Source organism: Polistes fuscatus, unplaced genomic scaffold, assembly GCF_010416935.1.
Source record: "Polistes fuscatus isolate 324 unplaced genomic scaffold, CU_Pfus_HIC Scaffold3, whole genome shotgun sequence".
NCBI lineage: Eukaryota > Metazoa > Arthropoda > Insecta > Hymenoptera > Vespidae > Polistes > Polistes fuscatus.
Window position 1 is genome coordinate 12,911,549 of NW_025113107.1, and position 15,662 is coordinate 12,927,210.

General features: G+C 28.3%; 4 protein-coding genes and 1 long non-coding RNA gene across 6 annotated transcripts in view; 1 reads left to right on the forward strand and 4 right to left on the reverse strand.

Annotated features, from left to right (window-relative positions):
* The window catches only part of LOC122519757 (pseudouridine-metabolizing bifunctional protein C1861.05), a 49,535-nt gene extending 41,550 nt beyond the window's left edge, over nt 1-7,985 (reverse strand). Inside the window, exons 1-6 of one of the 2 annotated variants that reach the window (XM_043639434.1) lie at nt 7,842-7,985; nt 6,734-7,015; nt 6,115-6,477; nt 5,679-6,018; nt 5,450-5,574; nt 5,203-5,262 (exon numbers count right to left, since the gene is read on the reverse strand). In XM_043639434.1, the coding sequence (XP_043495369.1) occupies nt 5,203-5,262; nt 5,450-5,574; nt 5,679-6,018; nt 6,115-6,477; nt 6,734-6,964 (1,119 nt within the window). In that variant the 5' untranslated portion in view covers nt 6,965-7,015; nt 7,842-7,985. Of the gene's footprint in view, nt 1-5,202; nt 5,263-5,449; nt 5,575-5,678; nt 6,019-6,114; nt 6,478-6,733; nt 7,097-7,841 lie in introns of those variants that run through there. The other variant, XM_043639433.1, reaches the window with a different exon arrangement.
* Nucleotides 7,986-8,163: 178 nt separating this feature from the next.
* Nucleotides 8,164-9,567, forward strand: LOC122519407 (very-long-chain (3R)-3-hydroxyacyl-CoA dehydratase PASTICCINO 2A). The gene is made up of 5 exons (XM_043638814.1): nt 8,164-8,396; nt 8,705-8,822; nt 8,926-9,158; nt 9,238-9,419; nt 9,485-9,567. The coding sequence occupies exons 1-5, from the start codon at nt 8,341-8,343 to the stop codon at nt 9,565-9,567; spliced, it is 672 nt and encodes a 223-aa protein (XP_043494749.1). The 5' UTR covers nt 8,164-8,340.
* A 249-nt stretch (nt 9,568-9,816) lies between these two features.
* On the reverse strand, nt 9,817-11,024 carry LOC122519762 (60S ribosomal protein L30). The gene is made up of 4 exons (XM_043639441.1): nt 10,961-11,024; nt 10,805-10,850; nt 10,337-10,482; nt 9,817-10,023 (listed from the first exon to the last, which is right to left on the reverse strand). The coding sequence occupies exons 2-4, from the start codon at nt 10,823-10,825 to the stop codon at nt 9,846-9,848; spliced, it is 345 nt and encodes a 114-aa protein (XP_043495376.1). The 5' UTR covers nt 10,826-10,850; nt 10,961-11,024; the 3' UTR covers nt 9,817-9,845.
* A 291-nt stretch (nt 11,025-11,315) lies between these two features.
* Nucleotides 11,316-13,459, reverse strand: LOC122519760 (serine palmitoyltransferase 1). Its single transcript, XM_043639439.1, has 3 exons — nt 13,048-13,459; nt 11,923-12,890; nt 11,316-11,838 (listed from the first exon to the last, which is right to left on the reverse strand). Exons 2-3 carry the CDS (start codon nt 12,815-12,817, stop codon nt 11,336-11,338), a joined length of 1,398 nt encoding a protein of 465 aa, XP_043495374.1. The 5' UTR covers nt 12,818-12,890; nt 13,048-13,459; the 3' UTR covers nt 11,316-11,335.
* Nucleotides 13,460-14,246: 787 nt separating this feature from the next.
* LOC122519765 lies at nt 14,247-14,851 on the reverse strand. The gene is made up of 2 exons (XR_006304360.1): nt 14,486-14,851; nt 14,247-14,417 (listed from the first exon to the last, which is right to left on the reverse strand). It is a non-coding gene; the product is annotated as an uncharacterized LOC122519765 (long non-coding RNA).
* Nucleotides 14,852-15,662: the final 811 nt, after the last annotated feature.

Genomic DNA, 15,662 nt, shown 5'->3' on the forward strand with positions numbered 1-15,662 from the left:
AATTCGATAAAAATCATTTTCCACCAGTTTTTATCTCTCTCAACATTGTAAATAATTTATTTGCAACGTTTATCAATCTTTGTTTTTCTTTCTAAATATTTATAGTATTGAAATTTTGAAAGAACCTAGTAACCCATAGATCTGGTGTCAATTGTATATTATTTTTAAAATACCATATGGGGGGAGGGGGTTGTTATACTTGGATCTATCTGGAATTCTTGAAAGATTATTAGAGAAAATATTAAAAAGAAAAAGAGAAAGAGAGAGAAAAGAAAAAATGTATAAAAAGTATAATTATATTCGATGATTCGATACGTTCAACGATATATCTCCTTTCTCGTTTTTAATAATTAATATTTAAAATGATCAACCTTGTCTGATCTATCTATAAGTATTATCGTGAAAATTTCTCTTAAGTTTTCTATAATAAAGAACGATAATAGATTTAATACTAAATTAATACTTTATTAATTAATTAAGAAAGAATACTGTGCGGGGAGATGAACCGACGACGTTAAACGTTTTACAGTCTGATAAAACGCACACAGACGCACACACGAGCGTTGAAAAAAAAAATACACACACATGGACGACACAAAGAGACCAAAAAAAAAAAGACCATAAGAAAATTAATTAGATGCACACAATCTAAGAAGATTATATTATTTAAAAACAAAGACCAAATCAAAATGTACCTACGATGATAGTTCAAGAAAAGTGTGTCTGTGGATGTGTGTGTATGTGTGTGTGTATGTGTATATATATATCTCTTTCTTTCTCTATTATTTGTTTCTTTTTCTTTTGTTTTTATGTCTCTAGGATATTTGAAGTGAGGAAAAAGAAAATACCACATGAAAAAAGAAGTATAATAATAATTTTGACTGTAAAGAACGGTTCGATCGGTCTTTTAGTTTCCCCGGAGTAGTAGAAGCCCTTCCTTTCAGTTTCAGAAATAGCTACAACGAGAAAAACGAGGGAGAAAGAACCTGGGTACATGCATTCATACACGCACGCACATCTATATATATATAACATATATATACGTCGTACATAAGTAAATACGTGTTTGTATATAGAAAATGCACGTATGCAATTTAGTTAGAAGAAAAACAAAGCATGTAGGATGTTTTTTTTTTGTTGTACTTTTCTTTTTTCTTCTTTACTTTCATCAAAATAGTAAAAATCAACATTACTGTTTCGCGTAACAACAAGTTTTTACCTTTCTTATTTATATATTCCAAAGAAAAAATTCGAAATTACTTTGTGGGCGATCAAAGAAGAAAATAATAGTAATGGCATAGAGTTTGAAATTAAGTTAAAAAGGGCATGAAAGTTTCGACGATGAGAGAAACGAAATAAAGAGAGAAAGAGAGTGAGAGAGAGAGAGAAGTAGGTAGGTAGGTAGGTACGCTTTTAAAAGCGTTCTAATCGTGGCTTCGACTTCGCAATGTTCTACTAAATTTATCTTACACGTTTGCTTTTTCTTTGGCTTGTCGAAGAAGATGAGACCTGACAGTGACACGATCCGTTTCTTCTCCTATATATATATATATATATATATATATACGTGTGTCTACCATCTACCATGTAACAAATCATAGTTTTTTTTATCTTTTTTTTATCTTTTTTTATTTGAAATTTATATCCACGAAAAAATGTTACAAGAAAAAGATTAACGAATAAAACTAGTCATTATTTTTGTCGCGAGTGAAAAAAGAAAAAAAGAGCAAAAATACGACTTCTTGTTGTTAATACAATTACGTGAACACAATCAAACGTTTCTTTTTTTTCTCTTACAATAATTAGCAAAGTAATATTATTTTTTTTTTTTTTTGATTATTTTACTCCGATACACATAGAATTATCATTGGATATATACTTGAGATAATATATTGAATTTTTAATTAAAATATAATCTCGAATAAAAATTCTTTTTCCATCGTTAGACGAATGTACTGAACTTCGTGTTATGTGAACACTTTTTTTTGGTTTAATTATAAAAGCAGAAATAACTGGAATATTTCAGATGATAAAGTTAAAGTACACCCAACATATATATATGTGTGTGTGTGTGTGTGTGTGCGTGTCTGTATGTACCTAACTAATATAAGTTAGAAACTAACACCTATTTCTTTATTAAAAGATCCAAGAGATTGCATGATCGAGCCGATGTCATGTTAACAACGATATCCGATGAAAAAAAAGAGAAAAAAAAATAAAATAATGAAAGAAAATAGGAAGAAAATATATATATAAGAAAGAGAGAGATAGCAACAAATAAGATCAGAAATAGATCAAAGATATACCGGAATCTTGATAATTATGTAAAAGATAATAATTATAACGTAAAATACACACACACACACACACACATACAAACATGTTAACACGGTACAAAGGATATATGGTTAAAGCTTTTTGCTACTCTTACGATCCTTTCACAGATTTTCCTTTTAATACAACGTATTTCTTATACGTCTTTCCGTTCTCGCATAGTTGGTTTATTAAACAAACTAATATACTTTTTACTAGAATTTATTTTTAGCGGTAAGAAAGAACAAAAATTAAAAGAGAGAGAGAAAACGTATGTATGGGTGTATATATGTAATGTGTATAAGTGAGAAAGAGTAAGAGAGAGAGAGAGAGAGAGAAAGAGAAGAAATATTTTGTTTCCTTTTTCAAAATTCTTCAAACGGAAAAAAAAAATATGATTGCTTTTCCCGAGACACACATTTTAAGCAGCCTAGCAATTCTCTAACAGATCATTTTTATATATGGAACGAAAAAAAAAAAGGAAAGGAAAAGTAAAAAAAAATGGAAACAGTAAATTCTCGTTGATAGTATATTATCACCAAAATAGGTCGCGTTAACTATCGTCGTTAGTAGAAGGTTTCTAACGATAGGAATCTAACGAAGTATAAAAACGATGCAAAAAAAAAAATAACATCGATTTATAGAAGTATTTTTTAGATACGATAGTTATTATATCGTAGAAATATGTGAGATATACTATCATTACGTATCATCATTAGTTTTTCCTTATATATATATATATATGTATATATGAAAGGGAAAAACATATTGGATAAAAAGGGACGAATAAAATAGTTTCCCACCGCGCGCATATAAACGATGATCAACAGTTTCTAATTCTTTTTACATAAATGATATATTATACATTTAGTGCGAATTAGTAATATGTATTGATTTGTTGTAAAACTCTAATGGGGATATATGATATACATATAAAAAACATTCGAAGTAATTGGCTTCCTAGCTAGGATCTATCGAATCTTAGGATTATAATATGCGTTAAACGAAATGCAAAAAAAAAAAAAAGAAAAAAGAAAAAAGGTATTGTATACAACTAATAAGAAGAAATATTAGTAGGCTGTATATAGTGGTGTGTATGGTAGAAAAAGTTAAATTTAAGTGTCGATCGTCTGCTTAAGAAAAAAGCCACAAATATTGTATCTAAAAGGGGGAAAAAAGAGAACAAAAAAAAAACAAGAAAAATAAGAGAAAAAAAAAATAAACCGAATGACCACATTCATAACAACGTAAATATCACACATGAATTATCTCACTAATGTAGAAGGGTCCTAGGGGGAATCATTTTTTGGGAAAAGGATCTCGATTCGTTTTCTATTAAATGAATTCTCAAAATTTTCATCGTTCTTCTTCTTCTTCTTGTTCTTATTCTTCTTCTTCTTCGAGATAAAAATCATTCTTTTATATTTGTGTGTAATCACAACGGTGGCGTGGAAAACAGGGTATTATATCAAAATGACGAACGTCAGCAATCGATTATTAGAAAGTCATTATAGTAAATTATAGTATCATATTATGTGCGGTAAATATTTGTTACTGAAAAACTTTGTAATACCTTTGGTTTCCTTGGATGTGACATTTATTAGAATATTGTTTTGAAGACGCTTCTCACAGAAAAAAAAAAAAGGAAAAAAAAAAGAAAAAGAAACTCTTAAGGGTTCTTTCTTAATCAGGCTATCGAATAATCGTTGAATGTAATAAACTATTAAACAATGTCTCAAAGCTTACACCTCGCAGACACGCAGCCTCTGCCAATGATTGTATTGTAAGGACATTATATACGTGAAAAGAAAAAGAAAAAAAAAAAAAGAGAAAAAAAAATAGACTAAATGATTTTTAATTAATTATTTAGAAGAGAAGGCAGCAAGTGTGTTACTATACTAAGCTGCCCAGAGGTGAAAAGAAACCACGCTGATCATTGATTATAGAAGAAGTATGTACTACGTAACTGCTTTTACATTATAAACTTTTGGCCGAGTAGAACTTTAATGTTAACTGACTTAGCTACCATGTACTCTGATTATTCGTAAAAAAAAAAAAAAGAAAAGAAAAGGAAAAAAAAAAGAAAGAAAGAATGATTTGTACACTCAAATCTAACTCGGCCAATAAATCCTAACAGAATATACAGTCCTGTCGTAAAGAAGGCTTTAAAGTAAAATACTTAGCGATTTATAAAACTGATTGATATTTAAAGGTAATATAATATGTATAAATTGAGGTGAGTCTAAGAAAGGGAGCTTTGAATAGTGCCTGCTTAAAATCCAGTTTACTATATCTGATACGGTTAGATATGGTATTCACATTACGAAATAACCGACAGATTAAATAGAGAGCTATCGTAGCAAAGTATGGGAAAAAGTGTCATTTATGCAATAAGTTTGTTGTTTTTAAGTCATACATAACAATGCACAACGAAATACATAAATATAGTCGTTAATTTTATTTATGTATGGTAATACAAAAAGCAGCGTATCATTAATATATTATAAATCATATTTAAATTTATTTAAAGATACATTAGTTTTAACTTACTTGAAAATAAGTTTTTACCTTAAGTCAAAACTATTGCGTAATGAAAATTTTATAAATTAATACTATGCGAATTGATAAGACACATACAGACGCATTCATGCGTTGAAGAAAAATGATTTAACTAATTATTTTGCTTTCTTCCATGGCTTCTACCAGCAGAAACCACTCTTCCCCATACTGTACTATGAGTTCATGTTATTCGACACCCTTAAGTGTACATAAAACATATGTGGCCGTAATTGTATGTAAATACTGTTACACATTCTATGATTACCATGAAATATGAATACAAGGAAAATTGGTTATTTAGTATAATTATGACTACGAAATTTAACTTACTTTTATCTCAGAATCCTCCACTTGCAAAATGGTATCCAGAATTGCAGCACCTACTACTACCTGTATTGGAAAACAAAAAATAACGATCCTATAATTATTAGGAATAACAACAATTCGTGCTCTATTCGTGTATTTGTACAAAATAAGTACTTATTCATTTTACGGTATATATTAGATATACAACAAAAAATTAGACATAAATATGAGTGATATGATGTAATGATGTAAGTGTATATTTAAAACTTACAGGACTTCTTTTAAATGCTGGTAAGTGTTTGGAATGTTGAGATAAAGTAGAAGCTTGAGTTCCTTCACAAAGGTATTTTGCTATTTCTGCTGCAACTTTAGCATTGTTTTCTATAAGTGCAATATCTGCAATTGTAAATCTTCAATGAAATCTTTACGATGCAATATTATATTACATTGCACAATCTTATAATTATTGTTAAGTTACATTCTATCGTATATATACTTACTAGTCTTAAGAAACTTGCCACTTGTCATTTCATTAAGTTCTTTCAATAATAATGGTGTAACGTTTTTTCCTTTGATATGCATACGTTTAGCCTTTTCTAATGCTTTACTTATTTCTGTTTCTACTTCATTAGGATTCAATGCATGCTCTTTAGGAACAGAAACAGCTAATAATATGCCTGTAGAAAGATTTAATTCTCTCTGTATTCTTATAAAATCTGCTGCATCTTTAGAATCTTTTACTTTAAACGGAGCTTTTAATTGATCATATGTTTCAGCACAATAGAAAGCTGGGAAATTATAAGTATGGCCAATATTTACAACAGGTACTCCTTGAGTTTCCTAGCAAAACGAGAAAATAATATTTTAATCGACTGACAAAGAGTAAACAAATAATTGTTCATAAATATATATATATACATATTTAAAAACACTAACTAGATATTCTAACGTTTTACCAATATCCAAAATAGATTTAACACCGGAACAAACAACGGCAATGGGTGTACGACCAAGTTCAATTAAATCTGTACTTATATCGAAGGTAGTTTCTGCTTCTCTGTGAACACCACCTATACCACCTGTGGCCATAATCGGTATGCCTGCTAAATTTGCTATTAACATCGTAGCGCTTACTGTAGTCCCTCCATTCAACTTTTGCGATACGACAGAAGATAGATCTCTGGCAGAACATTTAACTGTATTACCAGAATTAGTTGTAGACAATATTTTTAATTGTTCACGATCAAGACCAACGTGTATAATTCCATCAATAATTCCTATCGTCGCAGGTACTGCTCCCTAAAAAAAAAATAAAAATTAAGTAACAAACATTTATTAAATAAATCATTCCTATATAGAAAGTAATTTCAATCAAAGCATGACAATGTATCATTGAGAACCCTAATTACAAAAATCTAAATATTAATATTTATAAAATATCTTACAAAGAATTCGATTATATTTTATAGATGTCGCGTGTGATATAATTAAAAGAAAAGAAACAAAATAAAAAATAAATCTATATATATATATATATATACGACCACACACATACTTGTCTTTTCACAGCATCTTCAACTTTGAGCGCAGTTTTAAAGTTTTCAGGAAAAGGCATCCCATGGGTTATAATCGTGGATTCCAATGCAACTATCGGTTGGGAATTATTTTTCCCATCAATAACATCCTTCCCATAAATAATATGTTTCCATTGATTGCTGATTGATCGAGAAGATGAATCAATATTTTTCAACTTTTTCCAAAATTTAATAGAATATATAAGACGCATGACGATCGTATTAATTCAAAGAACACTTGTAATTGACACGATTGAACTTAACTGCAATGATGAACATGGAAAAGACAAAAAGTTGATATCTTTTTTTTTTGTTTCTTCTTTTTTCTATTTTTTTTTTTTTATCCATAAAGATTAATATTATATTTCAATAAATGTGTATAGAAAAGAAATATGATACAGATAAAGTGATCAATAAGAAATAAATAATAATATTTCTAAGTATTTTAAATCAATGTTCTATGTATATATAAATACTTATCTACATAAATATAAATATGTATTTGTATATATATATATATGTATATGCGTATTATTGAAAATATGAATATGCATCGTGTAATAAAAAAAGAAAAAAACAAAAGAATATTTTAAGACAAAGTTAACAATAACGTATATACTTCGAAATTAATTTCTTTATTTTGAAATAAAATAAGGCTAAAGTCCATCTGTGCATACAGACAATTCATTATGAATGCACAAATTGCAAATATTTTCAATATTCATTAGGAATAAACGAATGTTTAATACTGTTGCAAAATGCAATTTATTGCTAAATCTTTATTGCTAAATCATGTTCACACACGATATAAATCTGATAATGAAAAAGAATTGTTATATTTTCCTTATTACAATTATCAATGCAAATTAAAATCAAATTATAAGAAAAATATAAATATATATATTATATAGTAACAATTTAAATTAATTGTTAAGTACTTTATTTAAAAAAAAAAGAAAAGAAAAAAGAAAAAATGTCTTATACACAATATTTTATATTCATTTGAATTTTTCTTTAAGACGGATAAACAAAATTCCGATTAAGAATACATGTATGTGTGTGTGTGATATAATATGCATATATATTTACTTGCTGATATATGAAATAATAATTAATTTTTCTAATAATGTTTAACTTTCCGAAAACAAGTTCACGTTAATTTTGTATGCAAAACTATGGTTTCTTTCTTGCTTTATAAATTAAACATTATCACACGTTGTTTGAAAAGCCACTATAGCAGTGACGTCACTGACATCACATGTTCTTATGGAATATTGTTTACGTAGTCAAATAAATATTAAACGAGAAAGAAACTTTTTCTTTTTTTTTTTTTTTCATTTCAATTATTAATTATAACAAAAAGAAAAAGAAAATAATTGTTTTGTTATTTTGTAATAATTCAATATATTTTTTATCAATACGTAAACTTGCAATTTGCCAATTAAAATATTAAACAAACAACATTATATAAAGTTATTGTTCTTATATATGCAATTATAAATATGTATGTGAATCTTAATATATGCTTATTTAAGGTAATGAACTTTAGTTTACGAACAGACTTTGAAGAAGTAAGAATTGTCAAATCATGTTATCTTTTAAAAAATTATATTTGGTCGCTTATAATGCGATAGAATTTATCGGGTAAGTAGTTTTTTTTTTAATTGTATTATTTTAAATTGCATCGAATTGTTTAAACATATTCGTATAATGAAAAATAAAAATTCTATAAATTTTGAAAAAATATGTATATTGGGGTTAGGTTTACATGCGTATAGTGTTATTTTATCTACTGACAAATCATTCGATTTTTTAATTAGAATTTTGAATGGTATTTTATATTAATATAGTTTCACATTAATTAATATTATTTAATATAATCTATTTATATGTTTCTCTCTCTAACAAAATTTTAATACGAATAGTACAAATAAATTTGATTTATTTCACAGTTGGTCTTTGATATTTTATATATTGGTATCCCATTATGGGGATAATACGTCAACATTAAGTCTTTGGGATAAGATTTGGCTTCCCTTAACTGTTATTCAATATTCTGCTTATTTAGAGGTACTCAAATAAACAGGAAAATGAATTCTATATTTAATAAATATTATCTAATTATTTGTAAATATTTGGTTGATTAATAAAAACATTTCATTTTTCATTTTAGGTAATACATTCTATGATAGGTTTAGTTCGATCTAATGTACTTATAACATTCGCACAAGTTTCAAGTCGTGTATTTCTTATCTTGACGTTATTCTCATTGCCATGGGATTTCGTTGGATCATCACTATGTTTACCGTACACTGTTCTATCTTGGAGCATTACAGAAATTCTTAGATATTTGTATTATCTATTGAACATTGTTTCACTTGTGCCAAAATTTCTAACATGGTTGAGGTAATACATTTTATATTTATTTAATTTTATTGAATTATGAATTTTTAACAATTATGTAACATAATTTGTGTCTGCGTAGATATTCTACATTTATAGTACTTTACCCCACTGGTATAAGCGGAGAATTGTGGTGTGTTTATAACACAATAGTTTATTCCATGTCTCATCCAGAATTATGGAGTTATGCATTACCTAATCCATGGAACTTTACATTTAGTTATTTGTACTTTTTGATATTTATTGTTTTATTATATATTCCAGGTAAGCATTAATATTATAATTTTAATTACTTTTTTCTTATAATATTAAATGTCTTTTTATTGTAGGTTCATTTATATTATATGGTCACATGCTTTCACAGAGAAAGAAAATATTAGGTACAAAGGTTGCAGTAAAAAAAGTAAAATAAATTATTTTTCTATTTAATATATCACTTTATATTTTGTTATTAAGTAAAATAAAATGTTTTACTAATTGAATAGTTCATGTTTGATATTATCCGAAACTGAATATAAAATCTTTTATACTAGTAAAATAAATTTAATTTAGCACATTAGCACAGTCACATATCTGTGACGCACTGATTTTCATTAAAAAATTTTATTTACACGGTGTAGTAGAAAATGTAGTAAAGAGAATAGATTTAATATAATAAGTATTTTCATTTTAATAAACAAAATTTATTTTCTATGCATGATCACCAGTAGGTACAGCTTTAATAATATCAGAATTTCCAGGATCTGTTATCGAAAGGGTACAAACACGGAAATACTTTCCACATGCCGTTCCCAATTCAATGTTATTTCCAGTGTAATGATGTACACCTGTCTTTGCTAGCATAGCGTAGTACTCGATCTCAGATTTCCTAATGATAGAAATGATTATTATTTTACAGAATTTATTTCATTTTAATTGTCCACTGTACTTACAAACAGGGACGAGAGACTACTCCGTAGTTCTCCTTCATTATTTTCTATATAACCAGACAAGAAAGTTACAAAAAAAAATATTCATATTTTATTATTAATACAATAATATTTAGACAAATTTTATAAATAGCTTTCTCTCTCTCTCACCTATAAATATTTAGAAATAAAATAAATAAAAATGTAGATTTGTAACTTTCAGATCATTGGTTTTTTTTCTTTTTTAAAAGGAGTACTACATCTCAGTCTCACCTTAAAGGAGGGGTATTGTTTGCAATTATCACGAGCTTAGCTTTGCCTTGTCGAAGAGATTTCAGAGTTTGCTTGTATCCCAATACGTACTTGCCCGATTTCATAACAAGGGCAAGCGTATTGTTAATACTATCTTTGTCCTTTTTCTGTTAAAACAAGTAATATATTTATGTTAAAAAAGAATAATATTTTTCCTTGTTTTCATTTACTAAATATTTAGTATCATTTTAAATCGAATAAAAATTAAGTCTTCTAACCTAACCTCTTTGCATAGAGCTACACAAACTGTTCCATAATATATAATTTGTATACTATCACAAAATTATTACAAATATTGGAAGAGTATGTTATAAAAAAAAATGTTAACAGGAAAGAATTTCACAAGATAAATTCATTAATAAATTATATGATTAAAATGAATAATAATGAAACAAAAACGTGAACACGTGGTTGTTAAAAAATATATACCTGCTTTCTTTGAGCAACCATTTTTGCGGCTTAAATGTACTTCAAACTAAAAAAGATATTTGATATAATTAATTATTAACAATCGGACAATTAAAAAATTTGAAACTTTGTTAAACAATTAAGACATAACAGTAAAAAAATTTTTATGCAACGTACCTCCGAAAGCACCAAACGCGGAAAGAATGAGACGCACGTCGATCTCTTGAAATAATGTTTCAAGCAGTGCCACCTATGTAACTATGCGCGCGCACCTGCGCAGTCATTTCCGCTCAGTAGCGGATATAAATTGTTATTTAATTTGTTATTGTGAATTATTTATCATTTTATTTTTAAACAAGACATTGTGAGATTAGAATGACATAATAATTAATTATAAGCTATTTAATTACATTAAAACTATACATTATATTTAATTCTATTTATATAATGAATATATGTTTGTATATGTAATGATTTATATATTTTTGTTCTAAATGTAAATATTGTTTTCAAATTATTATCTATTTTTTCTTATGTATGTTACGTCTTTTATTATTTTAAAATTTCTTCAACACATTTCTTTAATGTAGAGATCGCGAAATTGATATCATCGTCCTCTAATAATATGGAGACACATAGACGCAAACTAGGTCTTGGTTGTTCGTATTCAGTTTCCAGATAAATTGGACTTAATATAGCTAAATTATTTTCAATGCACTTTTTAGAAATAGAATTAAGAATTTTGATTTCTTCCAAATAATTTCTCTTTTCTTTCAAATATAAATGTTTTAAAGGAGACTCCACAAAGCTTGAGGTTTCAATATACGGCACTTCTTTAAGAGCGTTATCCACAGCTATACATTTATCTTTCAAACATTCAAACATAAACGGACTTTTTTCCATAATATTTATAGCAGTAATAGCTGCCGTTGTTAAAAGTGGTGCTAATGATGCTGAAAAGCAATATCCAAGAGCACCTAAACGTTGATGTTCTATAATAAAAGAAGTACCAACGCAAAATCCACCAACAGATCCCATAGCTGTTTCAAAGGATCCTACAAAACCAACAATACAAAATATCCAATGTATAGAATGTATATGAAAATAATCATTTAAAATAGTAGACAGATTATGCTTACCCATAATCAAGTCGATTTCTTGGCTAGGAACACCAAAATGTTCTGTGACTCCTTTTCCATGAGCTCCAAGAGTTCCAATCGATATAGATTCGTCAATGAATATTCTTAATTTGTATTTTTTACATAATGCGATTAAGTCAGGTAACGGACAAATTTGTCCCGTGTATGCATAAATTCCTTCTACAATTAAGAAGCGTTTGATTTTAGCAGCTTTTTTAGGATTTTGTTTATCCTTCTTATCTTGTTCTAAAAGCAGCTCGTGTAGATGTTGAACATCATTATGTTTAAAATATTTAACCGTTGATCTAGAAGCATCTAATCCTTTTTGTATGGCATAATTTATTTTATTATCTACGAACACTAGATCATCCTTTTTACAATACGCAGGAATGGCAGTGGAAATAGTACTGAATGCATAAGAAAATACTATAGCTTCTTCGGTTCCTGTAAATTTAGCTAATCTTTCTTCCAATTCAAGATGAACGTCAACAGTACCATAAAAACCACGTGGACCACAGGATCCAATTCCATATTTTCTTACAGTCCTAATTGCAACTGTTTCTACTTCCTTACTTTCCGTTAGGCCTAAATAATTGTGACTTACCAAATTAAGGCATTTCTTGCCGTTAATTAATATCTCTTTGCCACTTCTAGAGTTAACAATTAAAGGATGTAGAGATGGATGATTAGGATCTACTTCAGGTACTAATGGTTCTGGTCTCCATTCTGCTAACTTTTTGTTCAATTCATCTTCTGTTATATTTTCTCTATGGTATAATTTTTTGACAATGAACCATAAGAATAAAAGTATTGTAAATATTTTTAACAAAGAGTAATATTGTGGTATAGTACTAAGAATCTCCATGGATTCTATAAATAGAAATTTGGAACTCATTTTTATAGTTGTTATAATTTAACTTTTTATATTATGTATTATGTTTTGCGCTTTCTTATTTGATGATTGACGCCTAAATCGTAATAGAAAATAAAACAGTACTATATTTTTCGTATTTAATAGTGAATTAATTATATAATTAATTCATATGTATATTTATATTTATATTGTAGATTATTTTGAATATATATATATACATACATAAATGTTTTATTTAAAAAAAATCGTACCGTATAAAATAGTTTATATTAGCCAGTAAATTCTTCAATAAAAATTGTAAAGATAGGTGGCGGTCAAGTACACAACAGAAAAAACCATAATCAAGACTTTTATATAAAGTATTACTTTTAAATTAATCTTTTTTTTGTACAGAATTCACTTAGAACGATAATGGTGAACTATTAGTATTGCACTAGAAAATAATAATCTATATAAAATTTCTGTATATTATCATAAAAACGGCCTTCGATTTGGTCAACCAATCATTGCAGTCCTATTATCATCGGCCAATCCCAGTCACGTACATTACTTAATCCTTTAATGACTATTGATAAAAAGTAGGATTTTTTGTAAACAGAAGGCGGCTCTTTTAATTATTAAATCTCACGTAAAAGAAAATATTTTCAATAAATATTAACCATTAAATTGAACGTTCGAACAATCGTTTTATAGAATTAGAAATCGTTAAGAAATTTTAAGGTTAAACGCGTTTGATCGAACGGTCAACTTTCTTAAAATAGATAAAAGGTTAAGAGAAAAAAAATTAATAATCGAAGCGTTGTGATTGGTGGTAAAGAATAGGGTTGAATTAAAAATCTTTGGTCTCCTTTATATCCAGGACGCGTTATGATAAAGGCGCATGTGCGTACGACTGACATTTCCAAATGCCGGCTCGGCGCAGTGCAACGAGAGAACTAGTACTTCCGGTATTCGGCAAACGCCCCGAGTCTATCTAGAGTGTCGTCCATCTGGAGGCTTTTTTTTACTTATACCGCTAAACGCCGCGTTTGCGTCATTGTCAAAATATATTTTATCGTTAGTTCGATCGCGTAAACGGTGCCTGTTTCTAGGCGAATTATATACTGGACGAGTAAGAAAAAGGAAAAGATAGACAAAAAAGAAAGAAAAAAGAAGGAAACGTACGTATTTTTAATTATAACATAATATAATATACGAATATTAAAATATACGAAAGTATAATCGCAATACAATTGTAGTTACTTGCTATATATCTGTTTGTGCATGTATGTATATAATATATCTATGATATATATGTACGTATGTATGTATGTGTCTGTCTGCTGTCTATTTACATGAATCTTTTCTCCCACTCGTTTTCCTTTTTTCCTTATTCTCTGGTGTATCCTCTTATTCGTTGTGCCAAAAATACGCGCGAAAGGGAACGACCAACGTCCTTACGTGGGTTTCATTTAAATCCGGAAGAAAAAGGGGTTAGAGAACGCTCGTGTGTTTATTCGTTGCGTCCCTCTCACCCCCGACCAATCTTGCCGTCTTCCCCCCACTCTTAATCTTTCTTCCCCTTCCTGCTTTCTCGAACACACATATTCGGTTAAAACGCGTGAGTCACCACCGATCGCACCTGTCACTTCGACACAGCTGGTATTGGATATATTTTATTTCCTGATTTATTGACACAAGCTTACTTACGGTGATTCGATTGGTATGTTGCTTTCTCAAACAAACGAGGACTCATCTTTCTTCGACGCTTTCTCGTCTCTCATTTCTGATTTATCTACTTTGAATCATCCCCAAGTATACATGTGTATGTGTGTATGTAAATATGTACGTATGTATGTATATTCTGGTACAAGAGAGTTTTCAAATTGTCTTCTCGTCCATTCGTTCGTTTGTTGTAAACGGCAAACCATTCGTTTAGTTTATTATTAGTTTAGTAGATCGTCCGGTTCATTGACGCACAGTGTAAACTCTCTTTTAGGTAGGTCTTCCTTTAAAACATATCGCCATGTTTGTGACAGACTTCACGACGCAACCAAAATGACAACTGTCGGTTAGGTTGGTTACATTAATTTTTATTAAAAGAAAATCGATTTTTTTAATTAGTTATTTATTTATGCGACAATTTAGGATGAAATTATAATTTACGGATCTTTTATTTTGTGTACTTATTTTTTAAATTTTATTTTATTGATAAAGAATAGAAGGGTAGGAATATAAAAATAATGTCAATCTGACTTGACAAGTGTTTTTATCACATCGTTAAAAATTAATTGACTATCAATTTCTATAAAAAAAATATGTATTTATTTAAATATTTAGCATTCGATCGAATAATTTTGTTAATTACAAGTCCTCTCGGATGCATATTTATCTACGTATGAGTGCGATGCGCCCGTGCGCGCGCGCGTGTGCATCATATGGCGCGAAAATGTACTTCGTTCAAATTAAAATACTAGATGATATCTCTCGTTGTTATTATTATTGCAATCGAGAATTGTAATAGGAAATTGTTATATCTAGTGAAATGCACGCTATTCTTTTTATTTTTTTATTTGCCATATTTTTATTAGCTTCTTTTAATTGCTTTGTGTGTTGAATTAATTAGTTGAATTTTTGATTTTTAATTCGTTTCGAAGCTTCGTATAGTTGTTTTAGATTTCTTTCGTAGTATATTAATTATAATAATATTAATGTATAAATATGTATTTACACATGGATAAGTTAAAAAGTTTTGAATCTAATATAGAAAGAACATTTCTTTTTTGGTCAAATTCAATATTATTAAAAATATAAGTATATCCATACATCTCGCAACTTAATTTTCACTTATGCGAATATAATGAATTACATTTGTGAAATTCTTTCG

Coding starts and splice junctions, on each gene's coding strand:
- LOC122519407 (XM_043638814.1), top strand. CDS start 8,341: ATGTTATCTTTTAAAAAATTATATTTGGTCGCTTATAATGCGATAGAA. Junction 8,397..8,704: donor AATGCGATAGAATTTATCGG/GTAAGTAGTTTT, acceptor TTTATTTCACAG/TTGGTCTTTGATATTTTATA. Junction 9,420..9,484: donor TGTTTTATTATATATTCCAG/GTAAGCATTAAT, acceptor TTTTTATTGTAG/GTTCATTTATATTATATGGT.
- LOC122519762 (XM_043639441.1), bottom strand. CDS start 10,825: ATGGTTGCTCAAAGAAAGCAG. Junction 10,483..10,804: donor TGGTTGCTCAAAGAAAGCAG/GTATATATTTTT, acceptor TTGTTTTAACAG/AAAAAGGACAAAGATAGTAT. Junction 10,024..10,336: donor AACAATACCCCTCCTTTAAG/GTGAGACTGAGA, acceptor TTCTATCATTAG/GAAATCTGAGATCGAGTACT.
- LOC122519760 (XM_043639439.1), bottom strand. CDS start 12,817: ATGAGTTCCAAATTTCTATTTATAGAATCCATGGAGATTCTTAGTACT. Junction 11,839..11,922: donor AGAAATCGACTTGATTATGG/GTAAGCATAATC, acceptor TTGGTTTTGTAG/GATCCTTTGAAACAGCTATG.